General features: G+C 40.6%; 3 protein-coding genes across 4 annotated transcripts in view; all 3 read right to left on the bottom strand.

Moving 5' to 3' along the window:
* Positions 1–242: 242 nt before the first annotated feature.
* med8 (mediator complex subunit 8) lies at positions 243–6,215 on the bottom strand. Of its 2 annotated transcripts, none has more exons than XM_015385519.1 (7): positions 6,092–6,215; positions 5,772–5,893; positions 4,227–4,371; positions 4,009–4,149; positions 3,833–3,920; positions 2,706–2,945; positions 243–535 (listed from the first exon to the last, which is right to left on the bottom strand). In XM_015385519.1, exons 1-7 carry the CDS (start codon positions 6,095–6,097, stop codon positions 465–467), a joined length of 813 nt encoding a protein of 270 aa, XP_015241005.1. In that variant the 5' UTR covers positions 6,098–6,215; the 3' UTR covers positions 243–464. The 2 variants fall into 2 exon arrangements, with proteins under 2 accessions (XP_015241005.1, XP_015241006.1); XM_015385520.1 differs by having other exon boundaries at positions 2,748–2,945.
* Positions 6,216–7,634: 1,419 nt separating this feature from the next.
* Positions 7,635–15,178, bottom strand: aldh9a1 (aldehyde dehydrogenase 9 family member A1). Its single transcript, XM_015385508.1, has 12 exons — positions 15,088–15,178; positions 14,777–14,935; positions 11,870–12,015; positions 11,534–11,663; positions 10,393–10,527; positions 10,118–10,314; positions 9,895–10,035; positions 9,629–9,817; positions 9,461–9,548; positions 9,252–9,393; positions 8,102–8,214; positions 7,635–8,022 (listed from the first exon to the last, which is right to left on the bottom strand). The coding sequence occupies exons 2-12, from the start codon at positions 14,916–14,918 to the stop codon at positions 7,928–7,930; spliced, it is 1,518 nt and encodes a 505-aa protein (XP_015240994.1). The 5' UTR covers positions 14,919–14,935; positions 15,088–15,178; the 3' UTR covers positions 7,635–7,927.
* Positions 15,179–17,647: 2,469 nt separating this feature from the next.
* Positions 17,648–21,087, bottom strand: part of tmco1 (transmembrane and coiled-coil domains 1) — an 11,208-nt gene continuing 7,768 nt past the window's right edge. The window contains exon 7 of the mRNA XM_015385509.1: positions 17,648–18,296. Coding sequence (XP_015240995.1) covers positions 18,198–18,296 — 99 coding nt within the window. The 3' untranslated portion in view covers positions 17,648–18,197. The remainder of the gene's footprint in view (positions 18,297–21,087) is intronic.

Raw genomic sequence — 21,087 nt, 5'->3', positions numbered from 1 at the left:
CCCGCCTTAAACACTTTGACATTATCAGGCCACACAGAGCGACGTCTGCCCTTATTACTCTCACCTTTGGTGCAGAAAAAAAAAAGAACAAAGAAGTGAAAAAGCACAAACAGAAGCAGGTTCAAACCTCGGGGCGGATCTTAGTGGAGATTTTTTCCTCGGTTACTTCAGGTTTTATTTCTTTTTTTTTTTTTTTATATAATCAAGAAAAAACAACATTGAATTCTTAGTTCTTTTATTAAAAAAAAAAAGTAAAAAATCAGATGAAGTGTCTGAACATATAAAGTTGTTTTAGTCCCTTTAATGATGACGCAGTGCCCTCTAGTGGCTGCAAACATGAGCTCCACCAACCTCACGCTGGTAAAACTCAAACTGTGATCCACAGAGGCGGCCTGGAGCTGAGCAACAGCTTCCTGAACATCCATCCGTTCCATGCAGCCTGAGGAGGAGGAGCAGCCGGCGGCTCATCGGTTGTAGGGATGCATTGAACCAGACGCAGATTTAATGTTGGTCTTGATGCTGCTCGGCATTTTTCCTGCAGCAGAAGAAAAAAAAATCTCAAATCATCTGATCAGGCAGAGCAGCTCATAAGTTTAAAAACACTCATCATCGGCGTCATGCTGAGTTATTTGTTTGATCTACTGCTACAAATCCTTCTGTTGACAAATCATTTATTTATGCTTAGTTTTAATGTTGAAGTTTAATTAAGAACAATTTTTATCGCTCTCTTAATTTGACGATGTAAAGGTCTGAAGTGATGTCACTTCCTTTCACTTCCATGTCTGCTTGACCTTGGGCTGCAGTTAGTCCTTCCAGAGGAAGCTAAGCCGTTAGCCTTGTTTTAACTCATCCATTAGGCTTTAAGAGCAGCTTTGTTTGCTTTGTAATGGAAGCTGCGAAATGAGAAATTGCACAAATCGCACAGCTGTAGGCTAAAGGCGTCGGCACACAGTGGCATCCCTGGAAAATGAGCCCTGAACATGGTTTCCTCTGCTTCTCGTTCCTGAAGAGTCTGGTTGATCCTTCACTGTGCGTCATGGATCGACACCTGCCTGCCGTTTTACCTGCTTCATCTTCACCTCAGATTAAACACGTGTTCTTCTTGTCAGCCTATCGGATGTATTATTATCTCGGTATAATCCCATTTTATTTCCAAATATTTGTTAAGAAGAACCCTCCTAATAAAAAAAAAACTGCTTGGGAAAAACTTTAGCCTCTATGATTTAATATTACACTATGAGTAGGAAAAAAATATATCTACTCAGGTAGGTCATATATTAGGATTTAACAATTGCATACATGAAGAATAACTCACCCTGATAAGGTACCGTTGTGATTAATTAATTATCAAAATAGTCAACTAATTTAGTAATTAATTAACCGTTAATTGGAGTATAGAGACTCTAAAACGTGCCTTTAGCTGACAGAGCGACCCACTTAGAGCAGTAATAATAACAAAGTTGTAAAATAGCATGACATAAAAATGCTCCATCTCTCCAGAGCTCCTGGAGTGGAAAAAATTTATTCTGCAGGTTTACTAGTGGTTCCTAGAATTTCTAAAAGTAGAATGGGAGGCAGATCTTTTAGTTATCAGGCTCCTCTCCTGTGGAACCAACTACCAGTTTTAGTCCGTGAGGCAGACACCCTGTCTACTTTTAAGGCTAGGCTTAAAACTTTCCTTTTTGATAAAGCTTCTAGTTAGAGATAGCTCAGGTTATCCTGATCTATCTCTATAGTTATGCTGCTATAGGCTTAGACTGCTGGAGGACATAGGGACCCCTATTTCATCATTCTGGTTCATTCTATCTCTATTCTCCCACTCTGCAGAATCTGTTAGTTCTATCTCTGTGCTGCTGCCATCAGCACATTTGTTTATAGATGTTGCCTGTTTTTCAGTGTAGTCCTGTTTCTCTGACTGTGACTAACTGGATGTTCTCTCTTCATCCTCCAACATGGGAGCTGGCTCAGAGCTCGTCTGCCTGGCTGTATGTTTCCTGGATGGCGCCGCCTTTACAGTTGCTTTTTGTATCTCTGCGTCGATGCAATCAACTGGCTTTCCTTAGGTTGAAAACTCTGAATCAATTTGACTGTATCATCTGGTGAACTGTAAAGTGCTTGAGATGACATGTGTTTTGAATTGGCGCTATAGAAATAAACTGAATTGAATTAGCCAAATAATTTACTAATCAATTAGCAAAATAGTTGCAGCCATTATTGTTTGCATCAGGCTCTAATCTTGCATCAGACCAGGAATTAATGGGCGCTGTGGCACTTACCTAATTGGACCACTAGATGGCTCTAGAGACAACAGAATCCTTTACAACTTGTATAAACTGTCAATAAATATTAGATATAATTTTTAGTCCTTTAAGGCTGTTTTTTTCCTTCCCTTTAGATAACATATATGCTCCCAGACTCAGCTGTATACCCGCAGAGGTCCCCTCATGCTGTCTGAGCAGTTTTCCTCCTAAATGTTCTTAGATTAGTGAAAACCTCCAGAGTTCCTCTTTCATCGTCAACAAAAAACCTTTGGAGTTTCTTATTTGTTAATTTATTCGACTATAAGGCTGATAATAACTGTATGTAAACCTTGAAACCTGCAGACATTATTGCAATAATATCCAAAAACATAACGAGGTAAAAGCTGCAGCTCCAAACTCCCTTTAGTCCTGTTTGTTTCCTCCTGTAGAAACCAGGCCTCTTACCCGGCTGTCCTTGCTGCTGTGGAGCTACAGGTCCTCCCATACCTGCTTGCTGGCCTGAACCACCTCCAATGGTGACCTGCTGTAGGGTTGGGCCCCCGCTCATCATGGGCCCCTGTCCTGGGTGTCCAGGGGCCATGGGGCCAGGAGGCCTACATTTGGAAAGCCCTTTTCCAAAAGCAACGGCGGCAACCAAAGCGTTGGTGTCTCCGGGGTTAAAGGACGGTTTGTTCAGTCGTGATGCTGGGAAGGAAGAAAATAAAGAACTTTTAGAACTTTTTTTTTTTTAAACAGGGTTCTAATAAATGTGCTACAATAACCTATTTAATTACATTCAAAAGAAAGAACTAAAAACTTGTTGGTAAAATGGTTGTTGGAAAAAAATCAATGAAAGAAGGTTGATTAATTCATATTAATCTCATTGAGATCGTTTGGTGAGATAAGCTCCAAACCCTCACTGGGGCCACCTAGTGGTGAAGAAACAAACATTCAACAGAGAACTGATGTCATGTCTTCAGGAGTATTTAGCCTTTTAAAACCGTCAAAAACAGTCCGGGAATGGTAGCTGAGAAAACCTCTGAGTGTAAATGGAACGCAACTGAACTGGAGCGCAGCAGACATAACTAAACCGTGCTAAAATAGTACTAGTTCAGCAGTAGCGCTTAGCTCGGTTCATCTGTGGCTGGGTTCTCTGATAACCTAGAGCACACCGCGTCATCTCCCATTTACAGTCAGCTGACTCGTTTTGCGGGTTTTCTGTCATGTAGCTAACAGATCCTGTTCACAACATGAAGTTCTTCTCAGCCTGTCAACAATAATCGGCATCAAAACAGCGTGGTGCGACCTGGGATGATGCCGAGACCGAGGCTCTCATGGAAATGTGGGCGGACCTGGATAGCGTCCAGGTTCCTGGTATCCATAAGTTCCTGAATGTTACGGTAGCCGCCATCTTTGTTTGAGTAATTCCCGCCTTGAGAGCTGTAGTATCGACGATTATACGCACACGCCAGAATAATGATGATTGGGATCGCTACATATATCAGATCTCAGCCCCCGCTTCAAGGATCCACGGGAACCTGGTTTTAGTCAGGATATTTAAACCTAGGAGTGAAGGAAGAAATGTAACACACCGCCAGTCTCAGCATCTCTGTCGTCACGTGGGTTGTTGAGCTTCTCCAGCAGATTGGAACACATTTTATTCAACGCTTGAATCTGTTTCTGTTCACAAAACGACGAGGAAACATGTTAAATGTTTTTAATGTGAATAAAAACCAATCAGGAGATATTCACACAGCATCTAACCGACCTGTGCCACATCAGGACCGATGCGTGCCGCCTCTGCGCTCAGCTGCTTTTCCTGCTCCTCCACCTCTGGATCAGGTTTGGTCCGCAAGTAGTCTGGAACGATCTCATGGCTGAACACCGGGACACGCTGCTCTGTGAGGACCTGCAAAAAAATATATAATAAAATAAATAAAAAGCAGAATTCCTATGAAATACACAGAACAAACTAGTAAAACTCACGGTTAGATCGTCGTCTGGCTTCTGAGACAGGAGCAGCGGGATGATAACCTGGCTGCGAAACGACGGCGTCTTCTCATTCTTCAGCATCTTATTGATGGTGTTCAGCTGACCAGACAGGAGCCCGAAGTTGTCCAGAACAGAAGGCCTGAGTGACAGGAACACAGAAATGGTTCTGCTGGGTTCTCAGAGAATGAACCATCCTATAAACCAGCGCTTCAACGTTAAGTCGACTTTATCGACAATAAAAAAAAAATATTGACACGTCTTTTTCATTGTGGACAAATCACCATCATATACTTTTAAATTGAAGATAGCTGCTGAGGCCTTTTTGTTCACCTGAGGTGAACGAGTCTAAAGCAAAGACGAAGAGCTAAGACCCAGTATGTTTAGTGAATCATGCTGTAGATCAGGGGTGACAAATTAAAAATCAGCGGGGTCAGAACAGAGGTGGGGACTCGAGTTTGTGACTCGTACTCGAGTCGCACTTAAGTCGCATATTTAATTACTTCAGACTCGACTTAGACTTGCATTTGAAGGACTTCAGACTCGATGAGACATGCGATTTCTGACTTGTGAACAATATATATTTTTTAAGCGTTTTTTTGTTTTACTAACTTGACTGATCGCCGCTCGCCTTACACGCACACAGCAGAGGTCAAAAAAAAAAAAAACCGGCACAGGGGCTGTCAAACAGTCATGTAGCACTGACGTCACTGACCAGTTCAAGATAGTGATCATTCCATAGATATAATAGTGACCTTTAAGCTATACCGTCTCAGTGAAGGAGATGAAAACACAAGGAGAAACAAGCAAACACGCAAATAGACTTGAGACTTGACTTGGACTAGCAAAAAATGACTTGTGAACAAGTCTGGGTCAGAATAAAGAAAATTATCAACCAGTAAAGATCCGGAGACATTTTTAATTACAATCTGGTAGTTTAAACAGAATTTAACAATGAAATAAAGTGAAGCGTTTATGCATCTTTTTAAAAGTAAAGCATTATAAATGCCCTGATAATCACATTTAATTAATTTTAATGCCAATTAAGGCCTTAATTTAAAAAATAATAATTTAATTACACGCAGGAACCCTGTATAAGGTGCACATCAAATGTATTTTTTTTCCTAGAAAATAATTGCTTAATCAGTCACTTAATCAAATAATATATTTACTAATCGATTATTAAAGCATTAAAACATCATTAGTTGCAGCCATACATTTCAATTGGACTTAAAAGTGAAAACTTGTACCATTCAAACATTAATAATGTAAGTTTTAGTATAAGATTTAGTTTGTATTAATGTAGGAAAACTGGAGGACAAAGTAAAACAAGATCATAATCATCTGTTGTTGTAGTTTCCCCTTTAGACATTGCTATAAAAACAAACTATTTTGGACTATTAAGCAGGTTTGAAGTCAGAAATAAATGTTTTTAGTGTGTATTATTGACGTTAGGTTGGGTCAGCGCAGAATAAACATCTCCTGGTGTTTATTCCCACTACAGAGTGGGATCTGTTTACTTTTATCAGGTGATAAACTCACCATGTCAGACGCTCGTATTCGTTCTCCAGCTTGTAAATGAAATTCTGCAGAGCGTTTTTAACATGAGCCACCAGAGTGATGAGGGAGTCCACCGAGGCTTCCAGCTGCTTCTCCTCACGTTGCTGAGAAAAAAACATTTTACCAAAATAAAGAGCAGAACTCAATCCCATCCGGCAACTGATACAAACAGTTAGCAGGCTAGGCTAACGGTGCTTAGATATATGCTAGCGTACGGAGAATAAAATGTCACAGATGTTAAATAAAAAGATGTTTCACTTTATTTATTTATTTTTTAATTTATGGGGGGGTGTGAAGTTTACCTGCATTGTTAAACTGTAAGATGATCGTCCAGCTGGATGCAAAACAAACGTCTTCTCCTCGATTTTATTGGCGGTTGGCAATAAAGTTAGGTTAGCATTACCGCCACCTATCGGTGTGGAGTATATCTACCCAGAGGCCGGTACCAGGAAAGGACCAGCTCTACTATATTTAAAAATAAATACAGAAATAAATAAATGCTCAATAAATAAATAAGCATACAATTAATTGCCCCCCAAAAATAGAATAAACAAATAAATGTAGGTAGAAATTAAATTATACAGTGAGACATAAATGTATATATGTCTTTTAATTAGCTTCTTTATTTATTTGCCTAGTATATGCCAGATGCTGGTGTGATGGTTGTGCAAACTGCAGGGCTGCTGCCCCTTAAACAGTGTCAATGAGGAGGGGAAATGTTACACTGAAGCGGCACAGATGGGGCATGGGGGAATAACGGCCAGGTCACAAGAAAATGTATTTTTTAAATTTTATTTAGAAATTAGAAAGAAATTTAACTTTACTGATCTCACATTGGAGAAATCTACCTCTGCATTTAACCCATCCCCTTGGGGAGCAGTGGGCTGCCGCTGTGTGGCGCCCAGGAAGCATTATGGGATTAAGGGTCTTTGCTCAGGGACCCAGAGTGCAGGTTGTGGGGCCTGAACCTTATACTTTCAAGCGTCTCAGAGCACAAGCACACCACTCTAACCACTTGGCCAACATTCCCCTAATTTTTAAAACATTAAATAACTGTTCTGCTAAAAAATAACAATCTAAAGAGGAGTTCATGCTATATTTTTTAAAAACTGCACATCAGGTCCTAACAACCATATGATATAAAACTGACTTTAATGATCAAACCAAGCCATCCATCAATTTTCTCCCCCTTAATCCTTGTCGGAGAGCTGGTGGAGCGGGCGTCTATCTCCAGGAGTTTATGGGCGAGAGGCGGGGTCCACCCTGGACAGGTCGCCAATCTGTTGCAGGGCAACAAAGACATACAAAGACACATCCACACCTAAGGACAATTTAGAGAAGCCAATTACACTAACAGTCATGTTTTTTAGGACTGTGGGAGAAGGACAGGACCTGAAGAAAACCCATGTATGCACAGGAGAACATGCAAACTCCATGCAGAAATATCAAACCCAGAACCTTCTGCAATGCGCTACCCACTGCTCAAGGTGCAGCCCCATTTTTGTTCATAAGGGGCGGGTAAAAATCCATTATTTCTACTCAAAGACAGCAAAATCTGTTGTCATCTTTACCGTCAACAGGCTGCAGCCATGTCCCAAATTCCTCATTTTCCAGCCACTTTACAATCAAGCGGAAGCAGTTTTGTCCAAACACACGAAACCAGTTCTGATATATCTGATGAATTTTTTTACATAATCTTTTAAGTAAAGCATTTTAAATGCCACAATTATCACATTTAATGAATTTTAATGGCAATTAAGGCCCAAATAAAAAAAATATTGACTTAATTTTTTTAATGATTTGCTGAAACCCTGTTTCATAAAACACATTGTTGAATAATGAGGAGACATCTGGCACTGAAAGATTTTATTTTCATAAAGACTTTCTGTGGTTTTATTTAAACACAACAATCAGCAGGTGTTTCTTACTAATGCTCACGCTGCGTTTGTTAGGCTTCTTGCTTTAAATCTAGACTCCTATGCCATCACACCAACTTGAGCAAAGCTGCTAAATGCTGTGGTCAGAAAGTTTAGGTCTCTGTTAGCGGAGGAACTGGTGATTTAGTAAAACAGGAAAGCAGGTTTCTCTAAAGCCTCTCTGTGGCGCAATAGTTCAGCGTCGGTTCAAAGGTTCAGAGTTCAGAAGTGATTCTCCACGTCTCCCAGTTCCACCACCACCGTCTTCAGCTGGGAGTAGTACTCGATGGTGACCTGGCCGTTCTCCCTGCCGAAGCCTGAGAAGATCCAAGAGTCCAGGTTAATCCTTCACCGTTACAGAAGAAGTCATTCTGAACGTCCAAACAAACAACCCACCTGACATCTTGTATCCTCCGAAGGGCATTTCCACAGGGCTGTTGTTGTAGTTGTTGATGAAGCAAGTCCCCGCCTCCAGCCGCTGTGCCACGCGGTGAGCTCGAGAAATATCCCTGCAAATGGAGGGAATGTGTTGGTTCACGTGGTAAAAGATTAACAAAAGGCCAGTTCTGCTGGTGGGGGAGGATGGAAGGAAGCCAACAGACAGCAATACAACTCCCTCCCTTCAAGGCGAAATGGCTACTAGACTGACGGCACTGCTGGATCTCTTTACTGAATGAATGAACCATGTAGAAAATCTATTAGACATTAACAAAGTCAAACGAAAATCCACAAAAAATTTTAACATTAATGATGGTGTCAAGATAATTTTTGGTAAATACTAACTACATAAAAAATAACCCACAAAAAATAAATAACTGAGAAAAAACAAAGATGGATTTCAACCATGACTTTACAGAGACGATCTTTGTGCCGGGAAGCAAAGCAGCTCAAAAAAGGACCCAGATCGATCACTTTGGCACCCTGCGTGTCTAAGCTGAGGATAACTGTGGAGGCTGCCACCAGGGGGCGCTGGGGCAGCTCAGAAAGAATGTTTTTTTTTCTCCATCATCTTAAAATTCAATATTTTCCAAACATTATAACAAAATATAACGCGTGATTACAATATAGGTAACATGGAAAACCACAGCGAATTATATCTGTACTTTCATTACCGCATGTTTTTCTCCTATGAGTTAAATATCGCATGCTCTCCTCATGCTCAGAAGAAGTCAGAGCGGAGCAAGACGGGAGGAACCGCGGAGGCTGTAGGCTTTGCTTTGTGCAGGAGGTGTGGAGCGCAGCGGGGCGGATACGGAGGATGTGGGATTTCTGGGTTACTGTCAGACATTAAGCCCCGCCCTCCCAACTGCACACCAGCGAGGTTTGATCCCACTGGTTCTGTTTTTATCCACACTTTGTTATTCAGTGGAAATGAAGAAAAAAAAGGTACTATTCTAATGTGAAGTGTTGCCATGGTAGATTGCAGATATTTTTTTGCCCAAGCTTTCCATCTACAGTTTTGGCCCCAGTCGGCCCCCTGCAGATCCGGCCCAGGAGCAAAGCAGATCCTAGCGGCTGATGGGAAGCGCCGCCGGTCGAAGCTAACCTGGTGAAGACGCCAGAGGCCAGGCCGTAGGTGGTGTTGTTGGCTCTCTGGATCACTTCGTCCTCGGTGTCAAACGGCAGGACGGACATAACCGGACCGAAGATCTCCTCCTTCACGCAGGTCATGTCGTCTCTGCAGTTTTCTGTGAACGGAAGGGAGGTTAGAATAACACCAGCAGGGGGCACTAGAGGGACAGGGTTCAGACATACCGAGGACGCAAGGGGACATGAAATAACCCGCCTTCAGTTTGGGGTCAGTGGGGACAAAAGGTTCTCCTCCACAAAGCACTTTGGCTCCCTGAAAAAACAATAAATAGACGAATTTAAGAGCAGAACCGGAGAACGTCCTCCAATCCTAGAATCCGGCCAGAACCAAACCTCCTTCTTGGCCTGAGAGACGAAGCCCAGAGCTTTGTCCAGCTGAGGTTTGCTGATCAGGGCTCCCATCCGGGTGCCGTCCAGCAGTGGGTCGCCAACGGAGATGGCCTTGGTCCTCTTCACCACCTCGTCCAGGAACTGAGGCATGATCTCCTTCTGCACAAACACCCTGGTTCCGTTGCAGCAGACCTGCAGGTTTCAAACCGACCCGCTGAGCTCAGAGCGACCCAGCTGAACAGCGCTGATCCAAACCGGATAGTTCTTACCTGTCCCTGCGTCAGGAAGTTGGCCATGAGCGCCCCCCTCACGGCGTTCTCCAGATCGCAGTCTTTGAAGACGATGAGGGGAGACTTCCCTCCCAGTTCCAGAGTCACCTGCTTCACCCCCTTAGCGGACATCTCCATGACCTGAGAGGAGTGGCAGGCGGGACGCCATCATTCAGACCCGTCGGGTTAAACTCAGAATGTTAGAGCGGCGAAATAGATCTACCTTCTTGCCTGTTGGGACGCTGCCGGTGAAGGAGACCTTAGCCACCTTCGGGTGCTGGCAGAGCAGAGAGCCGGTCTCCGCTCCCCCCTGGACCACGCAGAAGAGGCCGTCAGGAACCCCCGCCTCCTTGTAGATCTCAGCCATCACCACGGCGGTCACTGGCGTCATGGGAGACGGCTTAAACACCATGGAGTTACCTAAAAAAAATAAAACCCCATCAAACCCCTGGATCTGTGACTCTAATGAGAGCCGGAAACACTCTGCTGTTCACCGACCGCATGCCAGAGCCGGAGCCGACTTGGTCACAGCGATCTGGAACGGGTAGTTGAAGGCCCCGATCCCCACGCACACGCCCAGCGGCTCCCTCCTGCTGTAGGCGAAGGCCCCGCCAGGAAGCTGGATGTGCTGACCTGCAGACATGGATGACAGAAAAAAAAAACACCTTCAGACAAAGCTTGAAAGAAGAGAGAATGGTTGCGGTGGGACGGCGCTGCCCCCACCTGTAGGGGTGTAAATAATAATGGTTTTGTATCGATGCATCGATCCAACAGCCGACAATCCGATCCATCGACACGTCCGCAAGAGAATCGATTCTTGTTTTTTTTTCCTCCTGTCTATTTTTATCCATTTGCTCCTGGGCGTAGTTCTCCTCCCGTGCTGCGGTGGCGCTAAACCTATTTTGCCCTCCTACCTCGCTTCCTGGTTATACTCTTACAGCAGTGTGTTGCAGTGAGCTTGACACAGACATTTATGATTTATGCTCAATATTGAAGCGTGGTCTGAGCTACACGCTGTGGGTCTAGATACGGCCGAGGCGGCGAGGAAGTGGGGGCGAGTTTAGTCCGACGACGGAGGGACATGAGGGCCAAAAAGAGCGGAGATCCAAGATGAAAAAGGGTCCCAGCGTTCTCACGCACCTCGCTTTTCTAACAGGTCAAACTTCACAATTTTTTTTCCGCAGTTTCAGTCATAAAAACAAAACAAGCCGGCCTCCTGTCTGCGGTCAGCTACAATTTTGGAGAGGTGCAGCGGAGCGTCTGTGGAGGGGGCGGGACGTCTGGAGCCGAGGTATTGCATTGCACTCATTGCACTGATTGCACTTTTTCAGAGCACTCTATACATTGTTCAGTATTTTTGCATTTTTTTTTAATGCAACTTTTCTACTTCTGTTATTTGCTGTCGTTTCTCAAAAAAATTCATAAAGTTATTACAACTTTCATTGATTTATGTCACATTTGAAACATTGTCTAGCCTGTAAGGTGTAAAAAAATAAAAATAAAAAAAAATTAACCAATTAATCGAATCGTATCGTATTGTGGTGTATTCTTGAGTATCGAAAAAAATCGAATCGTTGGGTCAGGAAATCGATACTGAATCGAATCGCCATGATGGATGTGATTTACACCCCATACCCACCTGTGAGGGTCCCAGCCATGCCGGCGTAAAACTCCATGGTCTGCCAGGCGACGTCGATGTCAACCAGAGCCTCAGTGATGCACTTCCCGTTGGTGATGGATTCCAGCTTTGCGATTTGCTCCCTCCTTTCCTGTTTGAACCAGAATAAATAAAAAACTCCTTCATTAAAAGGGCCGAAAGGACACAAAGGAATGATTTAGAACAAATGCTGGGAAACTGTTAGGAGGAGGGGGGGGGCTGTTAATGAATAACCAGCGTCTCTCTCCCTTTCATTCGGCTCCAATTCGAGTTGCACAATCAGGACAGTAAAAGTGGACGGCCTGTAGAGCGGCTCACCCTGATGATGCGGGCGGCCTCCAGCATGACCCGGGCCCGCTCCATGCCAGACTTCTTGCTCCACTCCACGTAGGCAGAGTGGGCGCTCTGGATGGCGGCCTCCACGTCCTCGGCCCCACAGGGCGGCAGCTGGCACAGAACCCGGCCTGCAGGGAGAACAGGTTACAGACGGCTAGAGAGCAAACAGTTCAAGTATTCAATTCAAAATAATGACGCTACAACTACCTACAGTGCTGAAGTTAGTATGTGATCTGTTGTGTCTGAGTCAGCGTTCAGTAAAAGGAAGGAAGGGAGCAGAGGTGGAGGACAGACGACTCATCAAACAATAAAAACGTTTGTTAAAATATGATTGTGAGTTGATAAAAGCAATAGTTCTACTGTTTTACGTAATAAAAGTAGAAAATTATGTTTCTTGATCACTTTAAGTTTATAGAGTAAATTCTGTTCCATTAAAATTAACAAGAAAAAGATTTTCAAATGGAAATTGGAATAACAATTCAGAAATGAAGCTTTAAAAAAAAAACTTCTTGATCAAGAATAGATTTTAAGACGAACATTTTTATTTTCTCAGATCCTTGTTTAAAAAAAAAAAAAAACACTTTTATATTCCATTTTGTTCAATGTAACTTTTTCCATTTTTTCAGATGTTATGTTTTCAAAAAAAGTTTCCACTTTTTATATTCACTTTTCTTTTCTCTATTATATCGAGCATAACAAACTGCATTCCTTTCAAATTGCGTTTTACAGATCGTGTTCTCTTCACCTGGAGACATTTCTATAGGTCTGCTGGATGCAGATTCTTTAAAATAAATTTTGAAAATATAAAATTTGTTAAAAACAAAAAAATTCTTAGTAAAAAACGTTAGTCAAATTTTTTTTTCTCCAAAGTTTGATTTCTGGATAGATTTTTTTCCCCCCTTTTACAAAATGTGTGCTTGAAACAATAATGGAACAAACTTCACTCCATACGCTTTAACCAGCCCCGACTATCAGACTCCTCAATCCTGAAACCTGTTGCTCACAGGAGAATGGCGGCCTAGTGGTTAGGGCATAGGGTTTGGAATCCTGAGGTTCTGAGTCGAGCCCCACTCCCACAGACTGCCACTCTGGGTCCCTGAGCAAAGACGCTTAACTCCACACTGCTCCCCAGGGCGCCGCACAATGGCAGCCCACTGCTCCCCAAGGGGATGGGTTAAATGTGCCGAGGCGTGCGTCGAGTACTGGAGGGGGATTTTCCACGAGCATATTGAGGCTTGCTTCATTTGGGGGAGGAGCCAAAATAGATGGCGTCTGAAGACTCGCCACCCCGCCATACCATGTGAACGCTTCTGGAAGGCATTTTAACAACCTCAGTATTCAGTCAGGATGTGGGAGTTTGTAGTCAGTTGGATATTTCTGAATATATTCTAAGAATAGATTGTATGGAAAAACAGTCTAGTTGGTTAAAGCAAGTTTGGTTAGATTAAACAATGTACTGATCACAATCAGAGTGAGCTACTGGTTACAAATGTAATGGATTTTAAGTAGTATTGCTTTCAAAATTATCCTCATCTCCCTAATGGTGTCAGCTGTAAGAGATGGATTTCCACTTTTGAGGTTGATGGTTAGAGACCTACATCAGACTTTTTAAAGTTGCAATAAAACTTTTTTTTTTTTTGGCTTATGTAACTAATTTGTTTTGGTTTGCCCTAGAGCAAATATAGATTGGGTAAAAAAAACTGCCAAAGTTAGGTTGGTTTAACACCTAACTTCCAACCCGATTAAAAACAAAAAACTCTTGAAAAACTATTATGTTTGAATAAAAAGACTAACACCTTCAATTTTGTTCATCGATCCAAAATTTGTACAAGCACTTTCACTGCCTGCTTGAGCTTATTTCACAAAAATGGCAGAAAAACACTGATTTATTATTATTATTATTTTTTACTTTTGCTGCAGTAAATGTAATGGAAATATTATAGACTAAATGCAAGCTGATGCAAGAATGCAGAAAACCAAAACAGCAAACAGTTTTTCTCTTCAAAGACATTTTACACAGAAAAAACTGACAAAAGATTTTATTATACAGACCAATCATTAACAATTTCAAAGGAACTTATATGGGGGGGAAAAAACATCAAGAAAAACGATTGCAAAAAAAAAAAAAAAACGGATTATTTTGTAGTTCTGCACTCCACCAGTAGGTGGTGACATGTTGACATGAGGCTTCTTGAACTATGAGGATCATTGAAGCAATTTGGCCAAACGGTTCAAAAGCCTCATGAGGCTTCATCTCACCATCACTAGTTAAATGCAGAGGTAAATTTCTCCATTGTGAGATAATTAAAGTTCAATTATTATTAAAAGGCTAACTTTAGAAAGCATGATTGGTCCTTTTTTTAAATATTTTTTTTATATTTATTTGATAAAAAAAAACTGTCATGTGTGGATGCACTCTATATGCTTTATAGATCCCATGTACCTTTCTCTTCCTTTGCCACATTCCTCTTCTTTGACTATTTGAGCTGATTTTAATTCCTCAACTGTGATTTCAATAAAATCAATTTATTTATTTTTTTTATTACATAAGAGTGTTTGCATATCGGAACCTTGAAATAAGCGTTTATATTTTCCATCATTGCCATAAGTGGCTTTACTTATGTAGCATCTGAAAGTTTGAAGGATTCTTCAAACTCCTAAATATGAGCAAAGGGGTCGATCTGTCAAACTGTCATTAAAATAATCTGATCAGATTTATGAAGTTCAGATTATTTCTCAATGTGAGGCCAACTTCAGCCTCATCCACACCCCCTTACTGACATGAACTCCTCGGTAGTCTGGATTAGGAGCTCTGTTCTGTGTTTTTTTGTGCTACTTGTCACTTTTAACCTCCATTACTACCAAAACCAGCTGGATCTCGTAACCTACCAGTCGCTGGCTCGAACACGGGCTCGGCGTTTTTCTCCTCTCTGGGTTTCACCCGTTTTCCAGCCCAGAAGTTCAGAGGTTCTGTGACCTGCAGGGTTCCGGTGGAGGCTCCGGACGCCGTGTCCAGGATAGATTGGGCCATTTTCACGGAGAATGTGCCTGAAAGTTGCAGAAAAATGCGATATTAGAAGAAGTGTGACCACTAGCAGCGAGGGCTAAGCTAGCTGTGCCATGGAGGATGGCACCCGCTCAGACAGCACGCGCTGCTCCTTATCAAACAACTTCTAGAAACTTTTAGAAGAAAACCGTACCGTTAGAGTTCTGCAGGGAGAAGCGCTGCAAGATGGATCCAGAGTGAAGCAACAGTTCAGTTCAGCTGCTAGGCCACGCCCCCTACACAGGCCACGCCCATTCCCCCTCCCTCAGAGGAAATGCTCGGACCTGCATCCATCTTATTGAGCAATCTGATTAAAAACTGATGAATCAGTCTGCAATGGTTTTCCTTATCATAGAGAACAATTAACTTGGTTTACAATCAAGTTTATGATCTCTCCAACTTTTATTAGGTCTCCTGTCTCAATATACTATCTAAAAAACAAAAAAGTACATTTTGTTCCATTATTCTTGGAAGTAAAGAACGCATTTGTAAACGAAAATGTGAAAAAGAAAGCAGTTAAACATCAGTAAAAATGTTTGCTTTGAGTTTATTGAATAAAAAAACCTTTTAAAGATTTTTTTTTTTGCTTATTTTATGTGTATATATATATATATATATATATATATATATATATATATATATATATACATTTTTTTTCATTGTTGTTTCTCTTTCTTTAGATTGAGTTTTACAAATTTATTTTTTCTGAAATTACATTTTACATATGAGATTCTCTTCCATTTAAACCCAATAATAATGCTACTCTTGACCAATGAAATGTAGTTTCTAACGTCCAGCAGACCAATCGGATGCGGCTTTGCTCCTCATCTCAGAAAAAGAAGAGAACCTGATCTGCAAAACTTAGTTGGAAAATAATGCGATTTGTAAAACTCAACCTGAGAAATAGAAATTAAAAGCTTAGATGGAACATCCATCCATGCGTTTTCCATCACGCTTACCCCAAGCAGGGTCACGAGGAGTGCTGGTGCCCATCTCTAGCTGTCTACAGGTGAGAGGCGGGGTCCACCCTAAACAGGTCGTCAGTACCCGAGTGAAGTTGGCCCCCCCACCTTCTTCAAATCAGACAAAATTTGTGTCAAACGTTTGTGCTGGTTTGTGCCGCAAAAATTTTCGTTTGTGTTGCTATTGTTTTAAAGATATAAAGAAAGATTTCTAGAGGTCATCAAAGGGTCATCAAATGGGTGTCAATTAACTCAGCTCCGTTTGTGCAGCAAAAATTGTCGTTTATGCCACTTTCATTTTAAAGATATAAAAAGATGTTTCTACAAGGTCATCAAAGGTCAACCAGCCCCCCCCCACTTTCTTTCTTCTAATCTTCAAATCCAGACCAGCACAAACGGAGCTGAGTTAATTGACACCTTTCGTCTGATTTAAATAAGGTGGGGGGTGGGGTGGGGGGGCTGGTTGATCTTTGATGACCTCTAGAAATCTTTTTTTATATCTTTAAAACAATAGCGGCACAAACGAAAATTTATGCTGCACAAACCAGCACAAACGTTTGACATCAATTTTGTCTAATTTGAAAAAGGTGGGGGGGCTGGTTGACATTTTGACCTTTATATTTTCATTAATATCTTCAAATCCAAATCAGCACTAACAAAATTTTTTGCTGCACAAACGTTTGACACTAACTTTGTCTGATTTGAAGAAGGTGGGGGGGGGGGCAACTTCACTCAGGTGTCATCAGTGCATCGCAGGGCAACACAGAGGCAACCATTCACACACACAACTCACACCTAAGGAGAATTTAGAGAAGCCAATCTAACAGTCAAGTTTTTGGACTGTGGGAGGAAGCCGGAGTGCCTGGAGAGAACCCACGAACGCTCAGGGAGAACATGCAAACTCCATGTAGAAAGAACCCAGGCCAGGAATCAAACCTGGAACCTTTTTTTAAAAATGTCTAGTTTAATTTCAGGACTGCAGTTTTTTCAAATTCCTATTAACACAGCATGTTTTTTATGTTTTGGATTATGGTAATATTATGGGAATCATTTTGTAATCAAAGTCAGAGAACTAAAAGTTTTTGGGTTTTTTTGAAGAGCGGTAAACCAACCGTTTTCAACCTTTTGATTGTATTGGTATTCTAATCTTAATAACATGCTTTAACTTGCTGCTGCCTTCAGGGTGTACACAGTAATAGCAGACAAGTTTAATTAGTCCCTGCTTCAGTGGATCACATGGAAAACGGAGTTAAAATGTCAACATTAATTTTAGAACACTTAGATGTAGAGATGAGACCAGAGTGGAAATTTTTGGTCATATAACAATAAATTCAGAATATCAGGGTAAACACATGATATCAGCTGTTGGGCGTAGTGGAGAGTAAATCATGTTTGTTTAAGTAATGAATGTGTGGAGGTCTGTTTAATGTCCTGGTGCAGAAAAGGAAGCACCAATTAATTTTTTTTTTTACTTTTGCTGCAGTAAAATGTAATGGAAATATTATAGACTAAATGCAAACTGATGCAAGAATGCAGAAAACCAACACAGCAAAAAAAAAAAGAACTTTCAACTTAAAAAGTAAGTAAGTAAGCACTGAGGCCAAAGTAGAGATTGTTTATAGCAGCGTTATAACCCTCTGGGACCTGCCTGAAAAAATAAAAATATAAAAAAAGGAATCTGTTGACTTTGTTCTAGTTGTTCTTTTGTTCACTGTAGGTTTGATTTAACTTAATAAAAAAAACAGGGTTAAGGATTTAATTTTTTTATTATGTCTTGATTAGAAATAGACCCAATAGATCAGCCAGTTCAGGGTTAATCTATGCTGATCACAATGATTCGACAACAAAATGAACGAACACATCATCTGTATTTTCCAAATGAATCCCTGAAGAGACCAGAGCTGAGCAAGTCCTGAAAAACAAACATTTTTGGTACAAAACTAACTTCTCATCCACATCTAAACGGGATGGAAAAATAAAGACTGCAGATGCAATAAAATGGTACTGAGATATAATCATAAAAATTTTATTAATATGTTAGTTACTCAAAACAGAGATGATGACATCCAATAATACTGAAAGGGCTTCAGACCTTATTGTGCCAAAATACCATTAAAATCCATACGAGCTAAACTGTGTGAACAGAATTTAAGGAACTAACTCTTTTTATCCCTCCTCACCTTTAAGTTAAATATGACAACAAACAAACCAAACAACATGGTAGCTGCAACATGTAAGACATTAGTTCCAGCTGAAACGGTTCCATCTATGCTCTGTGGAGGGCGCCATCGTCCCCGGCTGATTAGGAAAACTTTGCCGCCTGGGGAGGAGGTCCCAGGAAGCCCCCCGCCTGTTTGGTGGCAGCTCTGGAGGGAGCGAGTCCGAGCATCTTCTGAATGTTCTGGAAGGAGGACAGAAAGCGTGACATTAAATCAGAACAAAGAGCGATGAGTAAAGCCTGACCAAATGCATTTATTACCGGTAATTAAAACAGCGAGATGCAGGAAGCAGAAACAATAAACCCGCTGCTTTTTATATTCAATGATAATGTTCGTTTTATTTGTGAGTTCTTTAAAAAAAAAAAAAAAAGAAAATAAAGTTAAAGAATCTTGAAAGGGTCATTGCTACAACTTTATCATCACGATTATTAATATAAACATATAGATCCACCGAAAAGTGGTTCAGAAAATTTAATTAAAACAATAAATTTTCAAAATTCACACGGAAGGTCTACTGTGACACAGAAAAAAGTTTAAATTTTATTGAAAAAAAAATATTTTGTGTAAATCATTTTTTAAATAATTTGTTATCGAATACAAATAAAATGTTGGTTACAATGCTCCCGCACTGGGAAAAATATAAAAAAATGATTTGTTGATATGCTGAGAAGGCTGGTACAGAAACATAAGCGTTTGGTTCCTGGAACTAATTTAGAATTTGACTTTTATATTTGTAGATTGTAGCTATGAATTTCCTATCAAAACAATTAAAAAAGAAAATAACTTTTATAACTGTGCAGAATCAAAATATCACCTTTAATGAAAAAAGAAAAAAAGTATCCAAAATAAATAAATATTCATTTCTGGTTACTATGCCTACATTGAAATGAAAGGAATCTTCACCTCCAACTACTTTTCTTCTGGATAGGTAAGTTAAATGTTTGCTAATGCTAAGCAATTATTAGCATTAGCCGCTCTCCTCAGGAAGCACTATCCGTACCGTCACCCCACTTGTGCATTTACAACCAGATATTACTCCAGGTTGGCAATAAATCCTGTAATTATGGTCCTGAATGTCCTTTAATCTCTAGAGCATTTCTAAATAGCAAAACTTGTCATTATCTTCTTTCTATCATCTTTTCTATTTTTTTTTCTTTTTTCCTTTACTTCTTCTGTTTTTCTCTATTTACATTGCAGTGTCCATATAAACTGTAAAACTCCCTGCATAATTATAATAAAGCAATTTATATGCATGAAACAAGTGGAACATTATGGCAATAGCCGTACTGCTACACTTGTGAAAGTAAAATCTGTTTGGGCTCTTTTTGGCATCAAGACAATTATTCTTATTGCCACATTGCCAGACAGGACACTGTAAAAAAAAATTAAAAATAAATAAATAAATAAATAGCAAAATTACATCATATAAAGAATGGATGCATTTATGCATTCTGTGCACTGTGAATCAGTTTGATCTAAGGCTGAGCTATTAATCGATATTATAGCTTAATCAGATTATTGTTTATGAAAATTAAATTTTTGGAAAATCTAGACTTTTAAACTGATCCATTCTGTGCGAATCAACAGCTCAGAGACATTAGTTCCAGGAACCGGATGGTAAACGGTACAAGGTATGAACGAGAGCCTGTGAGAGCGCCATCTACTGGCAGGACAGAGTTACACTTGTAGTTATTGTCTTTAAAGTCTCTAACAATTTTAGGTTTTTCGTAATAAAAAAATATATATACATAAGTTTCAAGTCTAGGCATTCATAATCTTTGTAAAAATGTTTGCACGTTAAACTTTGGCCGATAGGTTAAACCAGGGGAGCCTTCACCATCAACTTACAGCCAACAACACTTATGGCACCCTAAAGAAACATATTGATGTGGTTTAAAAGCTAAAACTGCTGTGTCATATAGCTTTACTGCGATGATAAACTCTCAGTCAGGGGTCAAAGGTTGAACAGACGGCAGATTGACCTGAAGATGGGATCAAAGGACGTAGAAACTGTCTGTTGAACTCAGAAAGCACCGCCATTCATCCATCAGAGCCCTCAGATGGCCTACTGCTGATAACAGCAGTTTATCCACCGTCATCGTGACTACGTGCTTCAACAGCAACAATAATCTGTTTATATTATTATTATACTATTACTATTATACTTATATTATTATACTATTTCTGCATCATTCATCGACAACAGCTGTGCGTCAGTATTTTAAATATGAAGCATGTCATGGACGTTGTGATGAAGATCGCTTGCTCTGTTTGGGCCGGGAGTTTTTCAGAGGCGTTTATTCCGTGCACAGCTCCGGGAGGCAGGTGCAGACCTCCCTGATCTGCTGCTGCACACCGACGTCAGGTGGCTGAGCCTTGGCAGATTCTTCGAAAGATTTTTGGAACTTTTGCCGAAATTAAAGACTTTCTGAAACAGTCAACAACCCATTCTGCTGAATGTTACATCTTCACATCCACATAGTTTGGACTCAGTATTTTCCAATTTTTATCTGTTCTCCTGTTGAATTTTAATCCATCTTGTCAGTTTCTCTGCCAATGCCCAGTGAAGTTTATCATTCTGAAATGGTGGACTTCCCTTCTCCTTCTTCCTGCTTTGAAGTGATCTTAGACATACACAGATTTTATTTGTCATAAAGTTTACACAAGTGTAAACCAAAAAGAAATGTAGTTAGGAACAGCTTTCTGGACAATTTCATCTTTTTTTTTTAAAGTGCAGCCTTGAAAAGTAGTTAAAAAAATTATATATATATAAAAACATAACTAATTTTTTTTCCATCTCTGGACTGTGTGTGTGTATAAATTGGTTTATTTAGGTTTTTTGACTGCACAGCCTTTGTCTGGAGATCTTGACTGCTCTTTTCTGTAGTTTTGGTGTCTGATGACTGAGTGAGAGAGAGAGAGAGAGAGAGAGAGAGAGAGAGAGAGAGAGAGAGAGAGAGAGAGAGAGAGAGA

This window comes from Cyprinodon variegatus, unplaced genomic scaffold (genome assembly GCF_000732505.1).
Source record: "Cyprinodon variegatus isolate N-32 unplaced genomic scaffold, C_variegatus-1.0 Scaffold342, whole genome shotgun sequence".
In the NCBI taxonomy this organism is placed as follows: Eukaryota; Metazoa; Chordata; class Actinopteri; order Cyprinodontiformes; family Cyprinodontidae; genus Cyprinodon; species Cyprinodon variegatus.
The sequence above is the reverse complement of the archived record's forward strand: the minus strand, read 5'-3'. Positions and strand labels throughout refer to the sequence as shown.

Excerpts from the sequence above, each read along its gene's own strand:
- med8 (XM_015385519.1), bottom strand. Across the intron at positions 4,372-5,771 it reads GAATACGAGCGTCTGACATG|GCCTTCTGTTCTGGACAACT; the intron begins GTGAGTTTATCA and ends CCTGTCACTCAG. Across the intron at positions 3,921-4,008 it reads TCGGTCCTGATGTGGCACAG|AAACAGATTCAAGCGTTGAA; the intron begins GTCGGTTAGATG and ends TTTTGTGAACAG.
- aldh9a1 (XM_015385508.1), bottom strand. The coding sequence starts at position 14,918 with ATGGCCCAATCTATCCTGGACACGGCGTCCGGAGCCTCCACCGGAACC. Across the intron at positions 11,664-11,869 it reads AGGCCGCCCGCATCATCAGG|GAAAGGAGGGAGCAAATCGC; the intron begins GTGAGCCGCTCT and ends TGGTTCAAACAG. Across the intron at positions 10,036-10,117 it reads GCGTCCCAACAGGCAAGAAG|GTCATGGAGATGTCCGCTAA; the intron begins GTAGATCTATTT and ends CACTCCTCTCAG.